Below are 18,997 nucleotides of genomic sequence, written 5' to 3'. Positions count from 1 at the left end.
TGCCACTTGTGCAAAATAGAACTTCCAGAGTTACATATTTTAGCGTGATACTCCCCAGGGGTTAGACTCCAGAAAATATGGCTGTTGTCATGGCTTGTTGCTCTGAGATAATCTGTGTCACTTTTTCTCTCACCCCAAGATCAATGTTGGATGCTCCACTGACAGCTCATCTGCTGATCCAGTCAGACTGGAATTTTCAAGGGACTTCGGAGCCACCTGGCACCTACTGCTGCCCCTCTGCTACCACAGCAGCAGCCACATCAGCTCCCTGTGCTCCACTGAGCACCACCCCAGCAGTGCTTACTATGCTGGGACCACCCAGGGCTGGAGGAGGGAAGTCGTACACTTCGGAAAGCTGCACCTTTGTGGGTGAGGGTCTGATACTTGGTAACATGTTTGTTTCCATATGACGATTTGTCTTTCTGGTGGGCATTCATTTGCCAGTCAGTATCAGGAAGAAAATTCTACTTTGCATTTCTTTTCAGCTCTCACTTGAAACAGATAGATAGACATTTAGAGCAGGAAAAGGAGATAATATAACAACTCATGCATAGTTTGAGCATAGACTGGAGAGTGTTCTGTGGATAGCTTGAGATCCATTTCCCATGCATCTTTAACAAATCAAAGGAAGCAAGATAACACATTTTCCCCATTACTTTGACCCTCTTCCTATGTGCTCTCACATCACACTATAAATGCAGTAAAAATACAGTGCATTCATATATATCCCTGTAGGCATATGTAGATGGAAGCCCACAGCCAATTCCTGGTGTCACATAAAAGGCGTTAGCACTTTTCCCCCTGAATGTTTTTACTTTTTAGACCTCCCTCAGCATTCTTGCAACATTTTACTTGTCTCTTCTGTTGAAAAACATTGGAGATAAAGGACTTCAACTCTCATAGTTAGGAAATAAAGACAATAGTTTAAAAAAAAAATAAACCTTTTAACATGAGAAAGGGAACATAGAGAGGAGGCAACAAAACAGCCAGCCTATGAATTTATGAATTTATTTCTTTTCTTTTAGAGCAGTGGCTTTTAACCTACCTAATGCTGTAACCCCTTATTACAGTCCGTCATGTTGTGGTAACCCCCAACCATAAAATTATTTTCTTACTACTTCATAACTAAAGTATTGCTACTGTTATGAATTATAATATAATATCTGTGTTTTTGTGATGGTCTCAGGCCATCCCTGTGAAAGGGTCATTCTGCCCCTAAAAGGGTCACAACTCACAGGTTGGGAACAACTGTTTTAGAGAAATATTCATTCTTTCAGAGTATGTCAAAAAGAAGAAAGTACTACTATTGAACCTTCAAGATGGAGACATATGTTTAATCCTTGTGGTCAACTAGGCATAATTAAATCTCTTCTGTCTATAAATAAAACTAATAGTTGGTACTCTTTCAAAAGAGTGAAAGTGCATTTTTAAAAGTTAACATTGTCGCCAAGCATTGGTGGTGCATGCCTTTAATCCCAGCACTGAGGAGACAGAGGCAGGTGGATCTCTGTGAGTTCAAGGCCAACCTGGTCTACAGAGCTAGTTCCAGGACAGGCTCCAAAGCTATAGAGAAACCCTGTCTTGAAAAAAAAAAAAAAGAAGAAGAAGAAGAAGAAGTTAGCATTGTCTTGGAGCATAATCCACCAACTCTTCCTCACCTCACTAGAGTGGTTTCCAGAATTTGATTATTAAGAGCTTAAGTGCTTTTTGTTGCTGACTGTATCACTTATTATAGCATGAAGGCAGTAGCCTCATAGAACACACCATGTTTTCTTCAAATACAAGTATCACTAAACAGAAAGGCCTCTAGACACTGAGCTGAAAGTCAGAGTGGGCAAGGAAAATGTCTGAAGGTCACAGAAATGTAGAACACCACCCAGCTTGATACTGAGCTCCTATTGGTTAGCAGGGCTGTTCATGGTAGAAATAGACAGGGGACAATATCTCAGCAAAAAGAAAAAGAAGTCTATCTGAAATCAGTAATTTTTCACGTAGAACATGGAAAAATTTATGAAAAGACACCAAGGAGTTTCTGATCCTTCTTTTTATTATCCTGCCATCAGCATCAAGTATATCATGGTTCTTGTTTCCTGGAACTCTTGATTCCAAATCTCCCCCTCCCCAAAAAAAATCTGAATCCTCACTTATGGCCAAAAGTTCAGAGACTACGCTGGACAGACTAGACATGGGAAAGGTCTGGGGATCAACTATTTAGACTTTCTTGTCTGTCTGACTGTGGTGTCACCCTGAAATTCACATGGTGAAATCCTAGTCCTTAAGGTCATTCATTAGGAAGTGTGGCCTTAGAGGAGGCCATTGGGCCATAGAAGGGATTACGGATCTCATAAGGGAGGTTCCAGAAAAGCCCTTTGCTTCTTGTACCACACAAAGACACAACTCAGCTAAAGGACACCAAATATGAACTGTAAAGCAAGCCCTTAGCAGACCCTGTGCTAGCTTCTTGATCTTGGACTTCAGCTTCTGCCGTGATTAGAAAAAATAAATGTCATCATTTATAAGCTACTTAACTCATGTTATATTTGTATAGCCATTGAACCAGAGTGAAACAGATACTTTTGACCAAAGTAGTCCCTCAACTTCATCATGCAGATGCTGAGAAGTGGCCAGCCTCCCCGTCAGTGGATTTCTGCTTTTCTCTGACTCCCTAAGATAGATTGTAGCCACAATTATGATATGTCACTTAAGACATGCTTCAGCATCTTACCAGAAGTGCTTGAAGTAAACCAAGAGATCTGTGGGTGAAAGACAGGCAGGGCTGCCCATACCAAGAGGACCAAGCTACAGGGCCACGCCAAATGGAGTAGCATCCTCCAGGCCAGTCTCACATGTAAAGCATAGCAGCATATCAATGTAACAAGGAAAATAAAGGTACCTCTGTTACCCACTGGAGGAAATCCATTTTTGAAAAAAAATAAAAGACCTTTATAATGTTTCATGTCAAGAATTGAGACCAATGTGTTGCTTGTATTCCATGTCACTTTATTTCTATGAAAAGAAATTAAACTGGTTAGGAGTCATGCCCACACTCAGAGTTGTAGCAACCCAAACTATTTCAACCATATCTGAGGAGGCAAGAATTTGTCTTCATAATACTGCCTCATCCTTGTCTCAAGAAAAGAATTAGTCTTATTCTTAAAACCCACACAGGCATGAATTGCCAAAAGGCAAAAGTGAAAATTTCTCAAACTCAGTGAACCATTCCTTGGTTTGTATTCAACCAACGTGGGACATAATAATAGCACAAATGGTAGCCACTAAAGTGTGTGTGTGTGTGCGTGTGTGTGTGTGTGTGTGTGTGTGTGCATGTGTGTGTGTGCATGTGTGTGTGATGCTAAATTACCACTTTCAGTGACAATGGACACTGGATACACACATGAGCACACACATATACAATTAAATATATACTGCTTTGTTTTCAGGACCATTTTTGCATTTTAATTAAAATATAATTGTATCACTTGTTCCTTCTCCTCCCTCCAGCCCTTTCTATGTCCCTCTGACTCCTTCCATGCCCACTCTCAAATTGACAGTCCCTACATAGTGTTTACATTCCAGTCATAAGTGTTGGGTTTCTACCTAATTTTATTCACATCACTGTTGTGTCCTTTCAGTCTGGAGTCTTTTTGTCTTGAAAATGTCCTAATTGTTTTTGCTTTATGAAGTTTCATAGTGAGTCAACCAAGTGCCTATTGATGGAGACAGTGTGATGTGCTCGAAATTCTAAGTGTATGTTTTAAAAAGCAGATGCTTTGAACAGCGCTGGCTTGAGAGCAGGAGCTGACATTTACTACGGGGATGGCAGTGAGAATTTTTCAAAATAAGATTTCAGCTGAAGGGAACCAGAGCAAAACTCTTTAGCCCATTTGTCATAGCATTTGCAGTTTCTATGCCAAGGTGGAGGAACACTAATAAATGCCCAACCTAGGTACTTCATTTGTATTCAGAATGATTGAATAAATAAGTTCAAAAATCCATGTAGGCTTTCATTAAAAGGAAAACTTGAACCATTTCCCTCTGCTCAGAAGTCTGAAAGTTCAAAAAGTAAGAAGTACATTTGCCAAGACCAAACTTTAACAAGTATAGGAGAACCTGCTTTAACTATGTATTGGCATCTCAGGGGCAGTTTTGGGTTCCTGATACAAACAGTGAACCTGTATATGAGAATTTGACTCATCTGCCTTATTCTCTGCTAAATGGAAGCTTAATAAACTCCCTTCTCTCCACCCATTCCCAATCCTAGTGCTCCACTTCTAAATTGTTTCTCAAATTAAAAATATTCAGAATTTAGCTTGTGTGATAACTAGAAGATTATATGAATTCATGTGGCACAAAAGTAAGTCCCCATGGCCTATTAAATACCTAACTCCTCTAAAAATAATTCCATCTTCTCTGAATTAAGTTTTATACATGTTTTTTAAAAAATGTTATTTCTGAACTTCTAGTTAAATATATAGATTACTTCCAGTGACATGATTGTCACCAGTAACGTGATGAGATAATTCACTTGCTAACTTTGGTGATGGTGATGATTTGGAGGACTGGGCACAGGGCAATGGTAGGTTGGTTGGTTGGGTTAGTTTGGCGGTTTTTAAATTTTTTTTAAAAACAGGGTCAGTGCTGACCTAGAACTCTCTGTGTATCCAGGCTGGCCTCAAACTCATGAGAGTCCTTTTATTTGCATCTTTCTGGTGCTGGGATTACAGGTGTGAGCCACCAAACCAGATGTATTTGCTTATTTAAAAAATAATGGACATAAGACCCAGAAAACCAAAAATAAATCTTATTTCCTTGCCTTTTTCTTTTAAAACTTACTGAGCAACTGCTGGGTCAAAAAACACTATACTGCTTGTTCAGGTCAGCTGTCTCTATGTGTTTCTGCAGCCTGGTATTGTCCTCTCCATCTGCATCTGGGTTCTAGTTCGATTCAGTGTTTATGTATTGGTGTTTGCTCCTGTTTCCAACAGGTATTAGATAAGGGCTCCATGGATAAGTTAATTGTTGATCTCACTCTCCGGGAAGGGCATTTATGGTAGCCTTTCCACGGATGCTCAAATTGTTAGTTGGCAGCAGTGTTGCAGTTCTCTAGAACTTTCTTTGGGTTCAATTTTCTCTTCAAACTAATATTGGCTCCCTCTTTTATGTTCTCTCTCTCTGTCTGTCTCTCTCTCTGTGTCTCTCTCTGTCTCTCTCTCTCTCTCTCTCTCTCTCTCTCTCTCTCTCTCTCTCTCTCTCTCTTGTCTTCTATTCCTAACCAGACTCAATCTTTCTGGTCACACGTGTTTTCCTCTCCTCCCCCTCGCTTTCTCCTACTTCTCTCTCCATTCACTGCCCCCCACTTCCCTTGTGCTCTGGGGGACTTGTCCCTTCCCACTTTTGTGAGGGACTTTATACGAATCTCTTAGAATACACCTTGTATCCTAGTTCCTCTGGTGATGTGTGAATTATAGGCTGGTGATCCTTTGCTCTAGGTCTAAAATCCATATATGAGTGAGTACATATTGTGTTCCTCTTTTTGTGACTGGGTTACCTCATTCAGGATGGTTTCTTCAAGTGACATCCACTTGCCTGCGAATTTCAAGATACAATTATTTTTTTTTTCTGCAGAGTAGTATTCCATTGTGTAGATGTGCCACATCTTCATTATCCATTCTTCAACTGAGGGGCATCTAGGTTGCTTCCAGGTTCTTGTTATTACAAATAGTGCTGCTATGAACATAGTTGAAGAGCTGGGAAGCCAGCATGGGACTGACTCAGGCCCCCCTGAATATGGGTCTCAGGCAGAAGGACTGAGCAGTCTAAAGGACCTCAGACAGTGGAGCCAGGATGTATCCCTGGTGCACAGAAGGACCTTACGAACACATCCCCCATGGAGGAATAACTGCCTTAACCTAGAGACAGGAGAGAAGCCCTAGTCCCTACTTCACATGACCTGTCAGATCTACATGACACCAACTGGATGGCATTCCCCTACATGTGGAATTGGGGTGGGGGGATGGGAGGGGAGGGTGGTTAGAGTGCATGTGAGAGGGCAGAGAGGGTAAAAGGGAGGGAGGGAGGGAGAGGGAACTAGGATCGACTTGTAAAATAATAAAGTAAATTAAAAAATCTAATTTTAAGCAATGTATAAAAAACACTATACTGGGAGACATAGGCATTAGCTGCTACAAGCTTTCTGCTCATAGATGAAATAGACATGTTTTAAGTAATTTCTGCTGTAGCACTGTAATAATGGAAATGCCATCACAATTGTGGAAAAGCCTGACCATCTATGCTAAGACATAACAGTTCTACCACCATCCTGCCCAGAACTGAAAATAGGCACTTAAACAAATACTAGTACTACCCATATGTTCACAGCAGCACTGTTCTCAATAGCCAAAAGGAGGAAACAATCAACCAATGAATGAGGAAAGCTGATAAATCCCTGTAAATACCCATGATGGAGCATTTGGAGGAACAAAGTCTGGTACTTGCTAGAAGTGAATGGACCTTGAAAACATTAATGTTGAGTTAATACAGCTGGACACAAACCATATGTTACATGGTTTCATTGCTGTGACATACTCAGAATGGGTAAATTCAGAGAAAGGGGGTTGGCGGCCGCTGGGGTCTCCTCTCGAGGTGCTAGGATGCCTTGGAACTAGATAAAGGTAGACAACATTGTTGGTATATAACTATCACATAATTATGCATTTTAAATGGCTTGTGGTTGATTTATGTTTCATGGGTTTTACATCAGGTTTTTTTCTATGAGATTAATTATGCAGAGTGTTGACAGTAGAGAGAAATCTCCATGAAGAGAGCCTGTGTTGGATGGATAGGGAGATGAGGTGGAATTTTTAATAACTGGTAAAGTTCAGAAGGTTCTAGAGAAACAGTGACCCAACTACCAAAAGAAAAAATGGTATTTTCCTGTAATGGCAAGTCTCATTTTCTTTAAGTTGTATTTTCTTCCTCTTGAATTAATACATAAGTAGTAATTTCCCATTGTTTATGGACCAAATATGCTAAAAATGTGTTGTTCTATTGATAGCTTTGAGACACTTATACCTTCTTTTCCAGATCTGTCCGTTTCCGATGGTACCAGGGATTTTACCCTGCTGGCTCGCAGCCAGTGACATGGGCCATCGATAATGTCTACATTGGTCCCCAGTGTGAAGACATGTGCAGTGGGCATGGGAGCTGCATCAATGGGACCAAATGTATCTGTGACCCAGGCTACTCTGGTCCAACCTGTAAAATAAGTACCAAAAATCCGGATTTTCTCAAAGATGATTTTGAAGGTAAGCTTCTCTCATAAATTGTGTAGTTTTTGAAAGAATTTACATGTAAACACAGCCTGGGATGGTGAATTAACTGCTCATGGATATTCTAATAGTTATTGTTACAAATGTGAATGGACAAAAATCCATTTCTTTCTGAATTTTATAGGATTACGCTTTGAAACAGTGGTTAGTGAGGGAGAAAGAACTATAATTGATAAATTAAAGATTATTTTCACCACCGCCATGCTCCCAATTTGCTTGGGAGATCTTGCTATTACAAATAATGCTGCTATGAACATAGTTGAACAGATGTCCTTGTGTGGATGTGCATCCTTTGGGTATATGCCTAAGAGTGGAATTACTGGATCTTGAGGTAGACTGATTCCCATTTTCCTGAGGAACCACCATACTGATCCAAAGTTGCTGTAGAGTTTTCACTCCACCAGCAGTGGAGTGTTTCCCTTTCTCTACATCCTCTCCAGCATAAACTGTCTTTTATAATTGTAATAGCTTTTTGAGAGTTTCGTACAAAGTGTTGATCACCTTCCCTCCTCTAACTCTCCCCAGATCCATTGATCCCTTCCCACCCAGCTTTGAGACCTTTTGTCCCCAAGTGTCTACTGCTGGAACATTCTTGGATATGGGGGCCTTCCATTGGGGACAGTCTTATCAGGGGCTATACTCTATAGAGAAACCTGTACTCACTCTCAATGGCTGACAACTGCCAGTAGCTCCTTGGCTAGTGTGGGGGTTCATGCCCTACGCCCTTCTTCATGCTGGCTGGCTGGGGCATGATGCAGTCTTGTGTATGCTGTCACAACTACTATATTTGAACCACTTTTTAATTCTACATTTAATTTCCTACAAATGGCAATTGAGAGAATATGTGTAAAGAATAAGCATGGATATAAGAACCAATTTTTCAGAAATTTCAGTTCCTTCAAGTCTTCAGATAGCCCCTAGAATATGACATCACTACATGTGATAATAGTGTTACAGTATAGAAAATGTATATTATATACTAGTGGTTGGGGAGGAGCATCTAAATTTAGAAGCACTATTGCCAAAGATTGTATTAATTATCTTCATGTAGTGGTCGAATATACCAACTACCTATATTAATGTGTTCAACTAGAAGGCTTTGTGTTCCTCCCTTTTCTATAAGACTTTTAATATATTCATGGTTTTATAATACATTTTAAAACTAGATTTAGGTATAAAGATATGGTGAAACATTACACTGCCATAAAATATGTGAACTATTAATATGTGCTACAATGTACATGAACCTTGGAAATAATACAATTAATAAAAGAAACAAGATCATAAAAACTTCCTTTGTATATGCTCTTTATGTGAAACATCCAAAAATAAGCTGAGCTTGGAGGAAGAAAACAGACTAGTTGGTTGCAGGGATGCAGGAGAGAAGGAAGTGACTGCCTTGTCAATCCAGGCTTCTTCTTGCAGGGATGAAAACCTTAAGAGTAGTTATTAGCGAAGGCTTTTTACATCAGGAATAGACTATATACCAATGAATTATTCATTCTGAAGTGTTAGTACAGTGAATATGCTTTGTGTATTTTACCACAATGAAAGAAAAAACTAACTCTAAGGTACATATCTGAGTAGATTTGAGGACTGGGTTTGAAAGACTTTAACAGCAACTATTAAATTATATTTAAATTTCTTTGATAAAAGAGATTTAAAAGATGCTGTGCTATTCTTCCCTGACACTGTCCTCACATTAGAGAGGACACAGTGAAGACATTGGGGGTGGGGTGCACACCCCCAGCCTCTCATCTGGCCTCATTCAGTTTTCTTTCCTTTGATGTGGTGAAGCTTGCCTGGGTGAACCATAGACACCTGGGAAAAGACCCTCCTCTGACATGTGAACCTTTATATTAAGGTCAAAAACCCTGAAGAAGTTCATATACAGAGTCTTTTTTATCCAAAAATGCATTTCAGTGTTTATGGCTTTGCATTTTGAAACTACACAACTCATTAGTCTTGTTTCTTTGAAAATATAATGCAGACATACATGTCACAGATAAACCACATTTTCCACTTCCTCAGGTCAACTGGAATCTGATAGATTCTTATTAATGAGTGGTGGGAAGCCTTCAAGGAAGTGTGGGGTCCTTTCCAGTGGGAACAACCTCTTTTTCAATGAAGATGGCCTGCGCATGCTGGTTACACGGGACCTGGATTTATCACATGCAAGGTAATTGTAGCATACAATTGTGGACATAATCAAAGCAGAAGCAGAGAAGTCTCCAGGGCAATACCTTCCATGTTGATTTAAGATTTCTGTCTGCTCCTAACAAGACACAGTTCACATAATTTCTAGTCCAAAACAAACATTATTTTCAATACCTACATTAGACATGAAACACAGCTAAACAAAAACAAAAAAAAACTAAACTAAAAAACCCTAGTATTTGTTACTGTATAATCTTGAGGCTAGAAAATGATATTTAATTTACTATGCCTTAAAGAAAATAATATTGCTTCTTCTTTGTCCTCTTCCTACTGACTACTTTCATTGGCTCTTCACTGTGAAGAACAAATGTAGCCATCTTAAGAAGAAGCTCAGTTGACGTACAATACATCCTCAAGTTATTCATGATTAATTTTATCTCCATTAGCAAATTTAGTTGAGCATATTTGAAGTGCAGCCTTAGCCTTCGTAAGCCCAACGCTTCACTGACATTGTAAGAAGTCATTCTCTAAATTGAGCATAATCACTCAGAAAAACCATTTTAAACTGGCTCAGAGGATCATGTCCTGTCACAATGTATATCCCTTGATCACTTGATGAGTCAAAACCTTCACAGCAAAATATAAGATACAGCATAATGTGTGTAGAATGAAACCCTGACCTATTTTTAAATGAACAAGGAAATCATGTTTGTTTTTAAAACATTTCACATTACTTTAAAATGTATCATCTTCCTCCTGAGTCTCTCAATTATTGATTGTATATAATATAATTCACAAAAATACAATTCTATCTTAAATAATTTTAGTTACTGAAAGCAAAATTTTACTCTGTCCCATTCTAATGCACACAGTCTGATATTCTTTATGTCAGGTTCTTCAATAGCAGCCAACTCTTCTAATTTAGAAGTTAAGTTTTTCTAAATAAGTAATCCTGATATAACTTTCTAAATAGTAATTTGGTGTTTCTGTCACTAAATTAATATAAACATCTTTCCAATATAAGTAAATAATATACCTAGTTTTTCTTCAGTAAATAGTGCTCTTATTCATGTAAACATCACTAGGCACTAACAATGCACATTTTCATTAATCATTATGCATTATAGAATTCATCCAGTTGCATGCTGTGTGGGATTTGCATATATTGACCTTAAAATGTTCACTGTAGGATCTCAGTGTTTTCAGAGCCATGACATAAATAAATAGGGGTTGGGAGAATTGTGAGGAATGAATGGCTCTGTGTATGAGACTGATAACACTTAATATCAGTCCTGTTATATTATTGAGTACGTATGTTGAATTTGACATGAAATTTATTCTGTTTTACCAGTTAGAATAGCGGCCAGACCAGGCACCAGCAGCTTGCCTGCCAAAGATAACATGTGAACCAGTTTTCATTGGCACTCCAGCTGCCTGCTGCCACTCTGCCCACCTCCCTGCCAGCTAGGAAAGCTGCCACTGGCTGGCTGCCACAGTTCTCAGTGGCCAGTATCATCCATACCCAGACCCAGCAACAGTCAGAGTCTGGCGCAGCCCACCACCACCAACAACCCACACTCATGCTTCCCCTGGCACAAAAGACAGAAAAGAGATCCAGGCTTAACACAGCTCTTCCAAAAGTGGCCTGGTCTCTTGGAAAGAGGAGCTACCACTGCTGAATTTAAATGTGTCTCCTAAATCAGTGGTAAAAGATCTGCAAAGCTACTGGTCAAAATGAGAATGGATGGCTTTGCCAGTAACATGGCATCTGTATAATGTATATTCATCTAGTTTCAAATACTGAGCACTTAAATTCAGTTGTCTTCACTAGACAACAATACACTCTCAGACTTGATCAACCTTTGGATCTCTCCCAACCTCTTAAAAAGTAGTCAAGGGATGTAATGACACTCAACTCACTTTCCTCAGGCTCCTTGGAAAAGAGATTCAAGATACAAATATGAGCCGGTATTGCCATTTTTCACACTTCACATTTAATTAACTCTCATCATTCACATTAGAAAGAAAAATAAAGCTTTGAAGTGATTGCTTTGGACACTCATGAAACCATCATGTTTATTAAAACCATCCATTGCCCTACACTGCCCTGGTGCTTGCCTTTGGTAAATGATGTGGATTTCTCTTTGAAGTTGAAGTCTATAGTAAAGTGTTCTGGTGTCAGATTTGTGCAGTTCTTCATGAGACTGGGATGTGGTAAAGGTGTTCCAGACCCGAGGAGCCAGCCAGTGCTCCTACAGTACTCTCTCAATGGCGGCCTCTCCTGGAGCCTTCTTCAAGAGTTTCTTTTCAGCAACTCAAGCAATGTGGGCAGGTACATTGCCCTGGAAATGCCTCTGAAAGCACGTTCAGCTTCTACACGCCTCCGCTGGTGGCAGCCGTCTGAAAATGGGCACTTCTACAGCCCCTGGGTGATCGACCAGGTCAGTCTCTTCATGAATCTCTGCTCTAACTTTTGTGACCTTAGAAAATGTTGGTGGAAACCCAGACAGATAGTTGAATGACTTGCCCATGGGCACACAGCTAGATTAGATATGGTGTTTAACTTTCCTTTCATTCTCTGTTCCCCCGATTGCCTATGCCTATAAAAATAAATGGCACAACAGAAGGCCCAGGTCGTGCTCAGAGAGGATGCTGCCATATGGATAGAGGGACTTTATCAAGCGTGATACAAGGTTATAATTCTCTGAAAAGGAAAGCATGCAAATTAGCATTGGTGCCACATGCAGTTGTTCTCAAATCCTCTTTTCCAGCCTTTGATGAAAAATAAATAAATAAACCTCCCCCCAGCATCTTTCTGGACTGCTGTAAAGGATCCCCATACATAATATAGCATCTCAAACAGAATGCAGAGAACCTGTCCACAAACAGTAGAGTTCATGCAAAGAATTGGGTCTGAAATGCCTCAGGGCATGACTGTCCCTAAATAGGAACTTTGCATGGAAAATAATCACAGGAAGCCAAATTTTGTTCCGCCAGCTTGGGGACATGTGCTTTCCAAAGGCACAATTTGGCCCACAAATGGCTGTGAATAGTTTTGTCAGTCCTTTGATTTGTTTTCTGCAGCTCATTGCCAGATGGGCAAACAGACTACAGAAACAAGAGCACTCTGAAAGGCCCGCAACACTATCTAGTCAGACAGCACCAGTTCCAAGGTAGCCGACAGATCAAAACAAATAAACAAAAACAACAGCTTGACTGTACTCTAAAACCAAAATTTGGGATGTTTTTAAAATGCATTTCAGATTCTTATTGGCGGAAATATCTCTGGCAACACAGTCTTAGAAGATGATTTCTCAACTCTGGACAGCAGGAAGTGGCTGCTTCATCCAGGAGGCACGAAGATGCCTGTGTGTGGCTCCACAGGCGATGCCCTGGTGTTCATTGAAAAGGCCAGCACCCGCTACGTGGTCACCACAGACATTGCTGTAAATGAGGACTCATTCCTACAGATAGATTTTGCTGCCTCCTGCTCAGTCACAGACTCTTGCTATGGTAAGTGTTCCATATCCAGAGGGACAGAAGCCTGAACACCCGCAGCTGTGGGTCCTGACTGAGTAAGTAAAGTGCTTCCTGAGCAAGCATGGGGACCTGAGTTCAGCTTCCCTTCACCCACATAAAAGGCCAAGCATGGTGTGTAGTCTTGTAATTCTTCACTGGAAAGGCAAAGACAGGCAGATCATAGGAGCCCAGGGTGGATCACTGAAGTTCCCTGGCCAGCCAGTTTGATCAATCGGTGAGCTCAAAGCTCAGTGACAGTCCCCATCTCAAAAAGTAAGTTGGGTAAGTAATTAAGGAAAACACTCATTGTCAACCTCTGGCTTACACAAACACACACAGACACACACACACACACACACACACACACACACACGCATGAATACACACACAAAGTTAAGTATCAAGTGATAGTGTTAAGTACACAAATGATCACAGTACTTTTTATGTTCTTGGGATATTGAAACTTTAATTTCTCTATACAACATTATGTTGTAGATAGAGTATATTTTTTAAAACATTGTGGATAGATTGAGTTTTAGAAACTTATTTTCCACCTGGGAATGTAGTGGGAAGCTTGCCTAGCATACACTAAGCCAAGTTCACCCCCTACCACTATCTAAACTGTGCATAGTAGTACATGTCTGTTATCCAGGCACTCAGATAGCATCAGGAGGAGAACACAAACTGCCATCGTTGCAGTTCTGACCCTTTACCTGAATTTACAGACCCCTCAGCCTTACTGAGGAGTAGCAGTCCTATGCCACCTTACAGGACTCTTCTGAGTTGATATGGGCCCTTGTTCTTCCTTAGAACTGAGGGAGTGAAAATCTGAAGAGCGTGGTTACTTTCAAGTTTCAGTGTGATGAGATTTTCCTATTCCTATGATTTTGAACTTAGGAAGAATCCCAAACACAGTTAGTTGATACTTGTCAGTGGGGAGGGGAGAGGGGGGATAGAACTTGTGGGGGAAAAAATGGACAAGCAAAAGGTGCATACTCTATATCCGGTAGGTATATTCTGCTTGAAGAGATGCCTCAAAAATTTAGAATCCAGCCGATGACTGAAGCAGTGTTCTATGGAGTGAAACCGACGTGAGATGTACTGTAGACTTAAGGGAGGGAAAGATGAATGGTGTTCCTTCCAAGAAAGATAACATTGGATTAGAGCGAAATCTCCACTGGATCTTTATGGCTTGAGTGGGTTCTCAGGGTGGATAGATTGGGAAAGCCATCTCAAACTGGCTTGGCTAAGCTTGCCTTTAGCTGAAGTAAAGGAGCAGTAAAGAAAGCCCCTCCTTCCCACAAGAAAGTTGTGGGAGAACAAAGCACACCTGCCCTAAAAGCAGGAATATATTCAGTATTTCAGAGTCCTAACAAAGAAAGCATAGCAGCACCAGGACTAGATTTGGCCCTCATGGGCCAATTGTGGATTCTTCTACCAGAGGTGAGCCCAGCTTCCTGGGAGAGGCTCAGTGAGTAAGAAAGTGGAAAAACAAGAGGCTAGGTAGGGGTAGTGACAAGTGTGGGAACGGGGGAGGACAGTGATAGAGTGCAGTAGTAGTATGAAAAACGTGGAAGGGATGGAAATAACATGAGACAATGCAAACAACCAAAAGATGGGAAGAGGCTCAAAGCTTAGAGGAAAGAAAGAAAAAGAAAGAGATCTTTTTATAGGCCCCAGTCGGACTGCTTGCATTCACACAAATCCCGTGACTTTCAGTTATCTCTTCATGCTTCTCTGATTCTCCAGTGTGTTCCTTTACATAGTAGAGAAAAATATATAGAACAGAGATTTGTGATTTCTAAGAAGTGTCACTTGTTCATTTATTTGTTTATTTATTTATTTGGTTTTTTGAGATGTGCTTTCTCTGTATTGCTTTGGGGGTTGTCCTGGAATTCACTCTGTAGACCAGGATGGCCTTGAACTCACAGAGATCTGCCTGTCTCTGTCTCCTGAGTGCTGGGATTAAAGGTGTGATCCACCAACACCTAGCAAGAAGTGTCATTTATAATGAGAGCAATTTGACATAATTGGCCAGAGTTTTTGTAGGGTGATCAAAATTTGAAAGACTTGGGCCAGAGATATGGCTTAGTGGTTAAGAGAACTTGCTGTCCTTATAGAGGGGACTGGGGTTTGGTTCCCAATACCCACATTGGGTGGCTCACAACTGCCTGTTCCTCAAAAGAAGGTGAAATGCTCTCTTTTGGCCTCTATGGGCTCCCAGCCAAACACACACACAAAAAATCTGTCTTAAAAATTCAAAAAGACTGCTCAAATGCTTTGTGTATTTAAAAGGGGGATCATTAAATATATCGTTGACAAAAAAAGACATGAAATTAAGCCTTGTTGAGAAGGGTTTCAGTTGAAGGAGGGGTAAGACAGGGTATTGAGTGTACAGGACTAAAGCTCATAGTGTATATTATAAAATACATTGCTGCTTGTCTACTCTTAGCAGTATAGGAAGCAATAATAACTTTTTGTTGTAAATTTTCTAAAAGGTTCTCATTAAAACGAATGATTCGGGGAAAGTAACTTTATTTTACTTGATCATATCTCCTTAAAAGGAATTGTAGTTCAATATTATTTATTAAAATTAGCAATAATGGCCAGGGATTGTGGCCCACATCTTTAATTCCAGCAGTCAGATCTCTGTGCGTTTAAGGCCAGCCTGGTTTACATAGTAATTTCCAGGACTGTGTGAGAGACCCTGTCTCTTTAAAAACAAACAAAAAACAAAAAACACAGCAATAATGTACAGAGAGAAAAACCAAATTGGCAAATATTTCAAAATAGGAAACATAAACATAGGGGGAAAGTCAAACTATTTCCTTATATTTAAAACCTACATATGCTCAGTAAGTTCTATGGTTCCTGGCTCTGCAGACAGGTGCTAACATTAAGAACACTAATTCCTGTTTCAGCTATAGAACTGGAATACTCGGTGGACCTTGGGCTGTCGTGGCACCCATTGCTGAGAGACTGCCTGCCGACCAATGTTGAGTGCAGTCGCTATCACCTGCAGCGGATCCTGGTATCTGATACTTTCAACAAATGGACCAGAATCACTCTGCCCCTCCCTCCTTACACCAGGTATCGCTGCTTCTGCTTGTATGGTCCCAGTGTGATCAGCTTGGATATGTCAGGACAAAGTTTAAATGAGATGCACAAGAATTTGTTTAACTATAAATTAAGGCTAACATAATAAGAAGAGTGGGAGTCAGTTTTTATGGTGAAGTTGTTTTCCCTAAATCCAGGCTTTTCCTGACTTTTTAATGCTAATAATTTTTTAACTAATGGCTTATACAAAAAAAAAAAAAAAAAAAAAAAAAAAAAAACCACTGGCTGCAACTGCAAGTGGCTTCTCCATAATTTGGATATGCCAAGAACCAGCCACTTAAAATACAACCATTGGATGCAAAATAGACTTGAATGGAATTTTTTTCTGCCATTTAAACCATTGTCAATACAGTGGCCCATGATTTCATATAAATGGATATAGCAACTAAGCAAATAAATGTGTCCTAACATTAGCCCCTGCTTTTCAGATTTTATTTTGAGTATTACTTTGGAATTTATCACCTGCAGAAATGTTTGTGAAAAATAGCTGTTCAGTACTCCATCCACTACACCATTGCAAAGTAATTTGGTTTGACAGAAGCGCCTGGTAAATGATAGTGAAAAATCATGTGTGCATTTATACTTGGGTGTGAAGGAAGTGGCGTTCTGTGATTCCTTCGCCATCTGAAGCAGTGCTAAGCACAGGAAAGCCTTAAGGATCGTGATTGGCACTCCTGTTCCCTCTGAGGAAACCTGGCAGAGTGAAAGCAACCAGCACAGTGTGGTAGAAGAGTTATAGTTTAGGCTCATTATTGTCCTGTCACCTCCCTACAAATGAAGAATGAATAAGTCCTAGCAAACCACCATAAAATGCAGCCATTCATCTAGTACATAACTTTTCCTGGGATTATCATAAATGGAGTGACTTCTGCCCTAACAGCCTACAGCTGCTTTACAATTGCTGGCTCAGAGGCAGGGGACTATATTAACTGTGAGCAGAGCTGCCAAGTTTAAATGAGATACGTGAGATTTTGTTGCTCATTAAAGGTATTACTGTACATGAATTATTAAGGTGATCTTAATAAGTAACAGGCAAAAAAACTCCATTAAGTCAGCCGTCTTTTAAGTCTTTATGAATTCTATGAATTATTACCCAGCTACTTGGCAGCATTTTGCAAATAAGTGACATTCTAAGATTTACTTCAGCTAGTCATTATACCCTTGAGATGTCTACTGGAGAAAAGTAATTATTCCTCATATTTTAATCTGTCTTTTAATTGTCTCTTGCACATACTCACAAGAATTTTGATCCCTTGAATGATACATGAAAAATCAAATAAGCATCTATTTCCCTCTGTTATCATATTGAAAATACAGTTTGTTTCCTATATTACCCTCAGGGCTCATTGTTTTACAATGGTCTTAAAGGTGACTCAGCCTTACAACACACCCCTCTGAGTAATTCAGGAAGACATATGCATAGATGAAGCCCAAGCTAGGCCTGCTTCTTTGCATGCTTTGCCATATGTAAAGAGAAGACTCTGGACTTTGAAGGTGGAAGTCTAGTGATGATGCTGTAACTACATCCACTCTCCATAGAGGACAGAGGTGTGCAAGTGACTCACAAAGGAAACAGGAAGATGCAAGGGTCAGAGTAGCCCACTGTCCACAAGCCAAGTGAGATGTGATTGCCACACAGGAAAAGATCAGTGAACCTACCCTCAGAAAAGAAGAAAAGAGTGTCCAAACACTTCAGGGTTTTTTTTTTTTTTTTTTTTTTTTTCAATTTTCAGTGTCTTTGAAAGCATAGTTTTAGAGCTACTGGGAATAGTTTGTGTGGCCCAAGAGCCCATGGACTCAACCACTGTATCACTGGCCCTTTATTGGTTGCCTACAATTTATGGTCCTAGGAAAATGGATTAGAATAATCTGTGAGTTATTGAGAAGGGCCGAATGAAAGATGGTGTCAAAATCTATTTCATACCCTAATCTGCATCTGCATCTTCATTACTAACCAGATTTAAAAATAGCAAGTAGTTCAAGTTGCATGGGTTCTTGAAATGTCAGCTTGAGAACCAGGGTGAGTCACTGGAAAGACAGGTAACTCAAATCCACTGAGGGCAGAGGGGAGTGGCCACAGTAGGAGAGACCTGGCTATTTTAAGTCAAGTTGAAAATGATCCACTCCTACTGGCTCTAATGACCCAGCTTATGCCATCCTCTTTAAAGATTGGCTGCAACACATTGGAAGCTGGGTGCTCTATCCACAGAAAGTCTGTGAGAAGTTAAAAGGAAAGACAAGAAGCACAAGAAAGGACAGGTGTGTGGAAGGACAGGCATGATGGTGAAGGGGCAAACTAAGAAGGGAGTTCTACTTTTCAGTGATATCCCCACATACAACTTCGAGTAAAGAAAACAGACCCAACCTGTAAATTTAACATTTGCTGTGTTCTTCACATATCCCAGAAAGTCATGAGTTCATTTCAACAAGGTTCCTTGCAGCTGCCTGAATACTCCATATTTCTGTCAGTTGTTTTCCAGGACAACACTGTTTTGAGAGGCTTCCTTGGCAAGCATTCATACAACTGAATAGCATATTCAAAATGTTAAAACTAGCCAGAGAAATGCTGTGCCACCCTCTCCTGTGTCATCTGATACTTTCAGCTTTGCTGCTATGTTTCTATCACTGTTTGTTGGTATTTGAGGTCCACAAAACAGTGATTTGTAAAGCCATACCACTGAATCTCCCAAACCGAATATGTTACTAGACTGACTTTAGTAACAGGTTAAACTATGACCATGTATTCTACAATACAGATGCCTCTGAGCCATATGGAGTGCCAACTTATTACCAAGGTTTACCAAGGTTTTTATCAGAGACTTTGGCCTTGTACATACAGACATATATATATATATATATATATGTCTGTATGTATA

General features: G+C 40.1%; 1 protein-coding gene across 1 annotated transcript in view; it reads left to right on the top strand.

Moving 5' to 3' along the window:
- The window catches only part of Reln (reelin), a 420,372-nt gene that overhangs the window by 355,532 nt on the left and 45,843 nt on the right, over nucleotides 1–18,997 (top strand). The window contains exons 41-46 of the mRNA XM_051174802.1: nucleotides 140–369; nucleotides 7,084–7,304; nucleotides 9,360–9,507; nucleotides 11,668–11,926; nucleotides 12,749–12,998; nucleotides 15,926–16,094. Coding sequence (XP_051030759.1) covers nucleotides 140–369; nucleotides 7,084–7,304; nucleotides 9,360–9,507; nucleotides 11,668–11,926; nucleotides 12,749–12,998; nucleotides 15,926–16,094 — 1,277 coding nt within the window. The remainder of the gene's footprint in view (nucleotides 1–139; nucleotides 370–7,083; nucleotides 7,305–9,359; nucleotides 9,508–11,667; nucleotides 11,927–12,748; nucleotides 12,999–15,925; nucleotides 16,095–18,997) is intronic.

This window comes from Phodopus roborovskii, unplaced genomic scaffold (genome assembly GCF_943737965.1).
Source record: "Phodopus roborovskii unplaced genomic scaffold, PHOROB, whole genome shotgun sequence".
Taxonomy (NCBI): Eukaryota; Metazoa; Chordata; class Mammalia; order Rodentia; family Cricetidae; genus Phodopus; species Phodopus roborovskii.
This window is presented reverse-complemented; position numbering and strand designations above follow the sequence as displayed.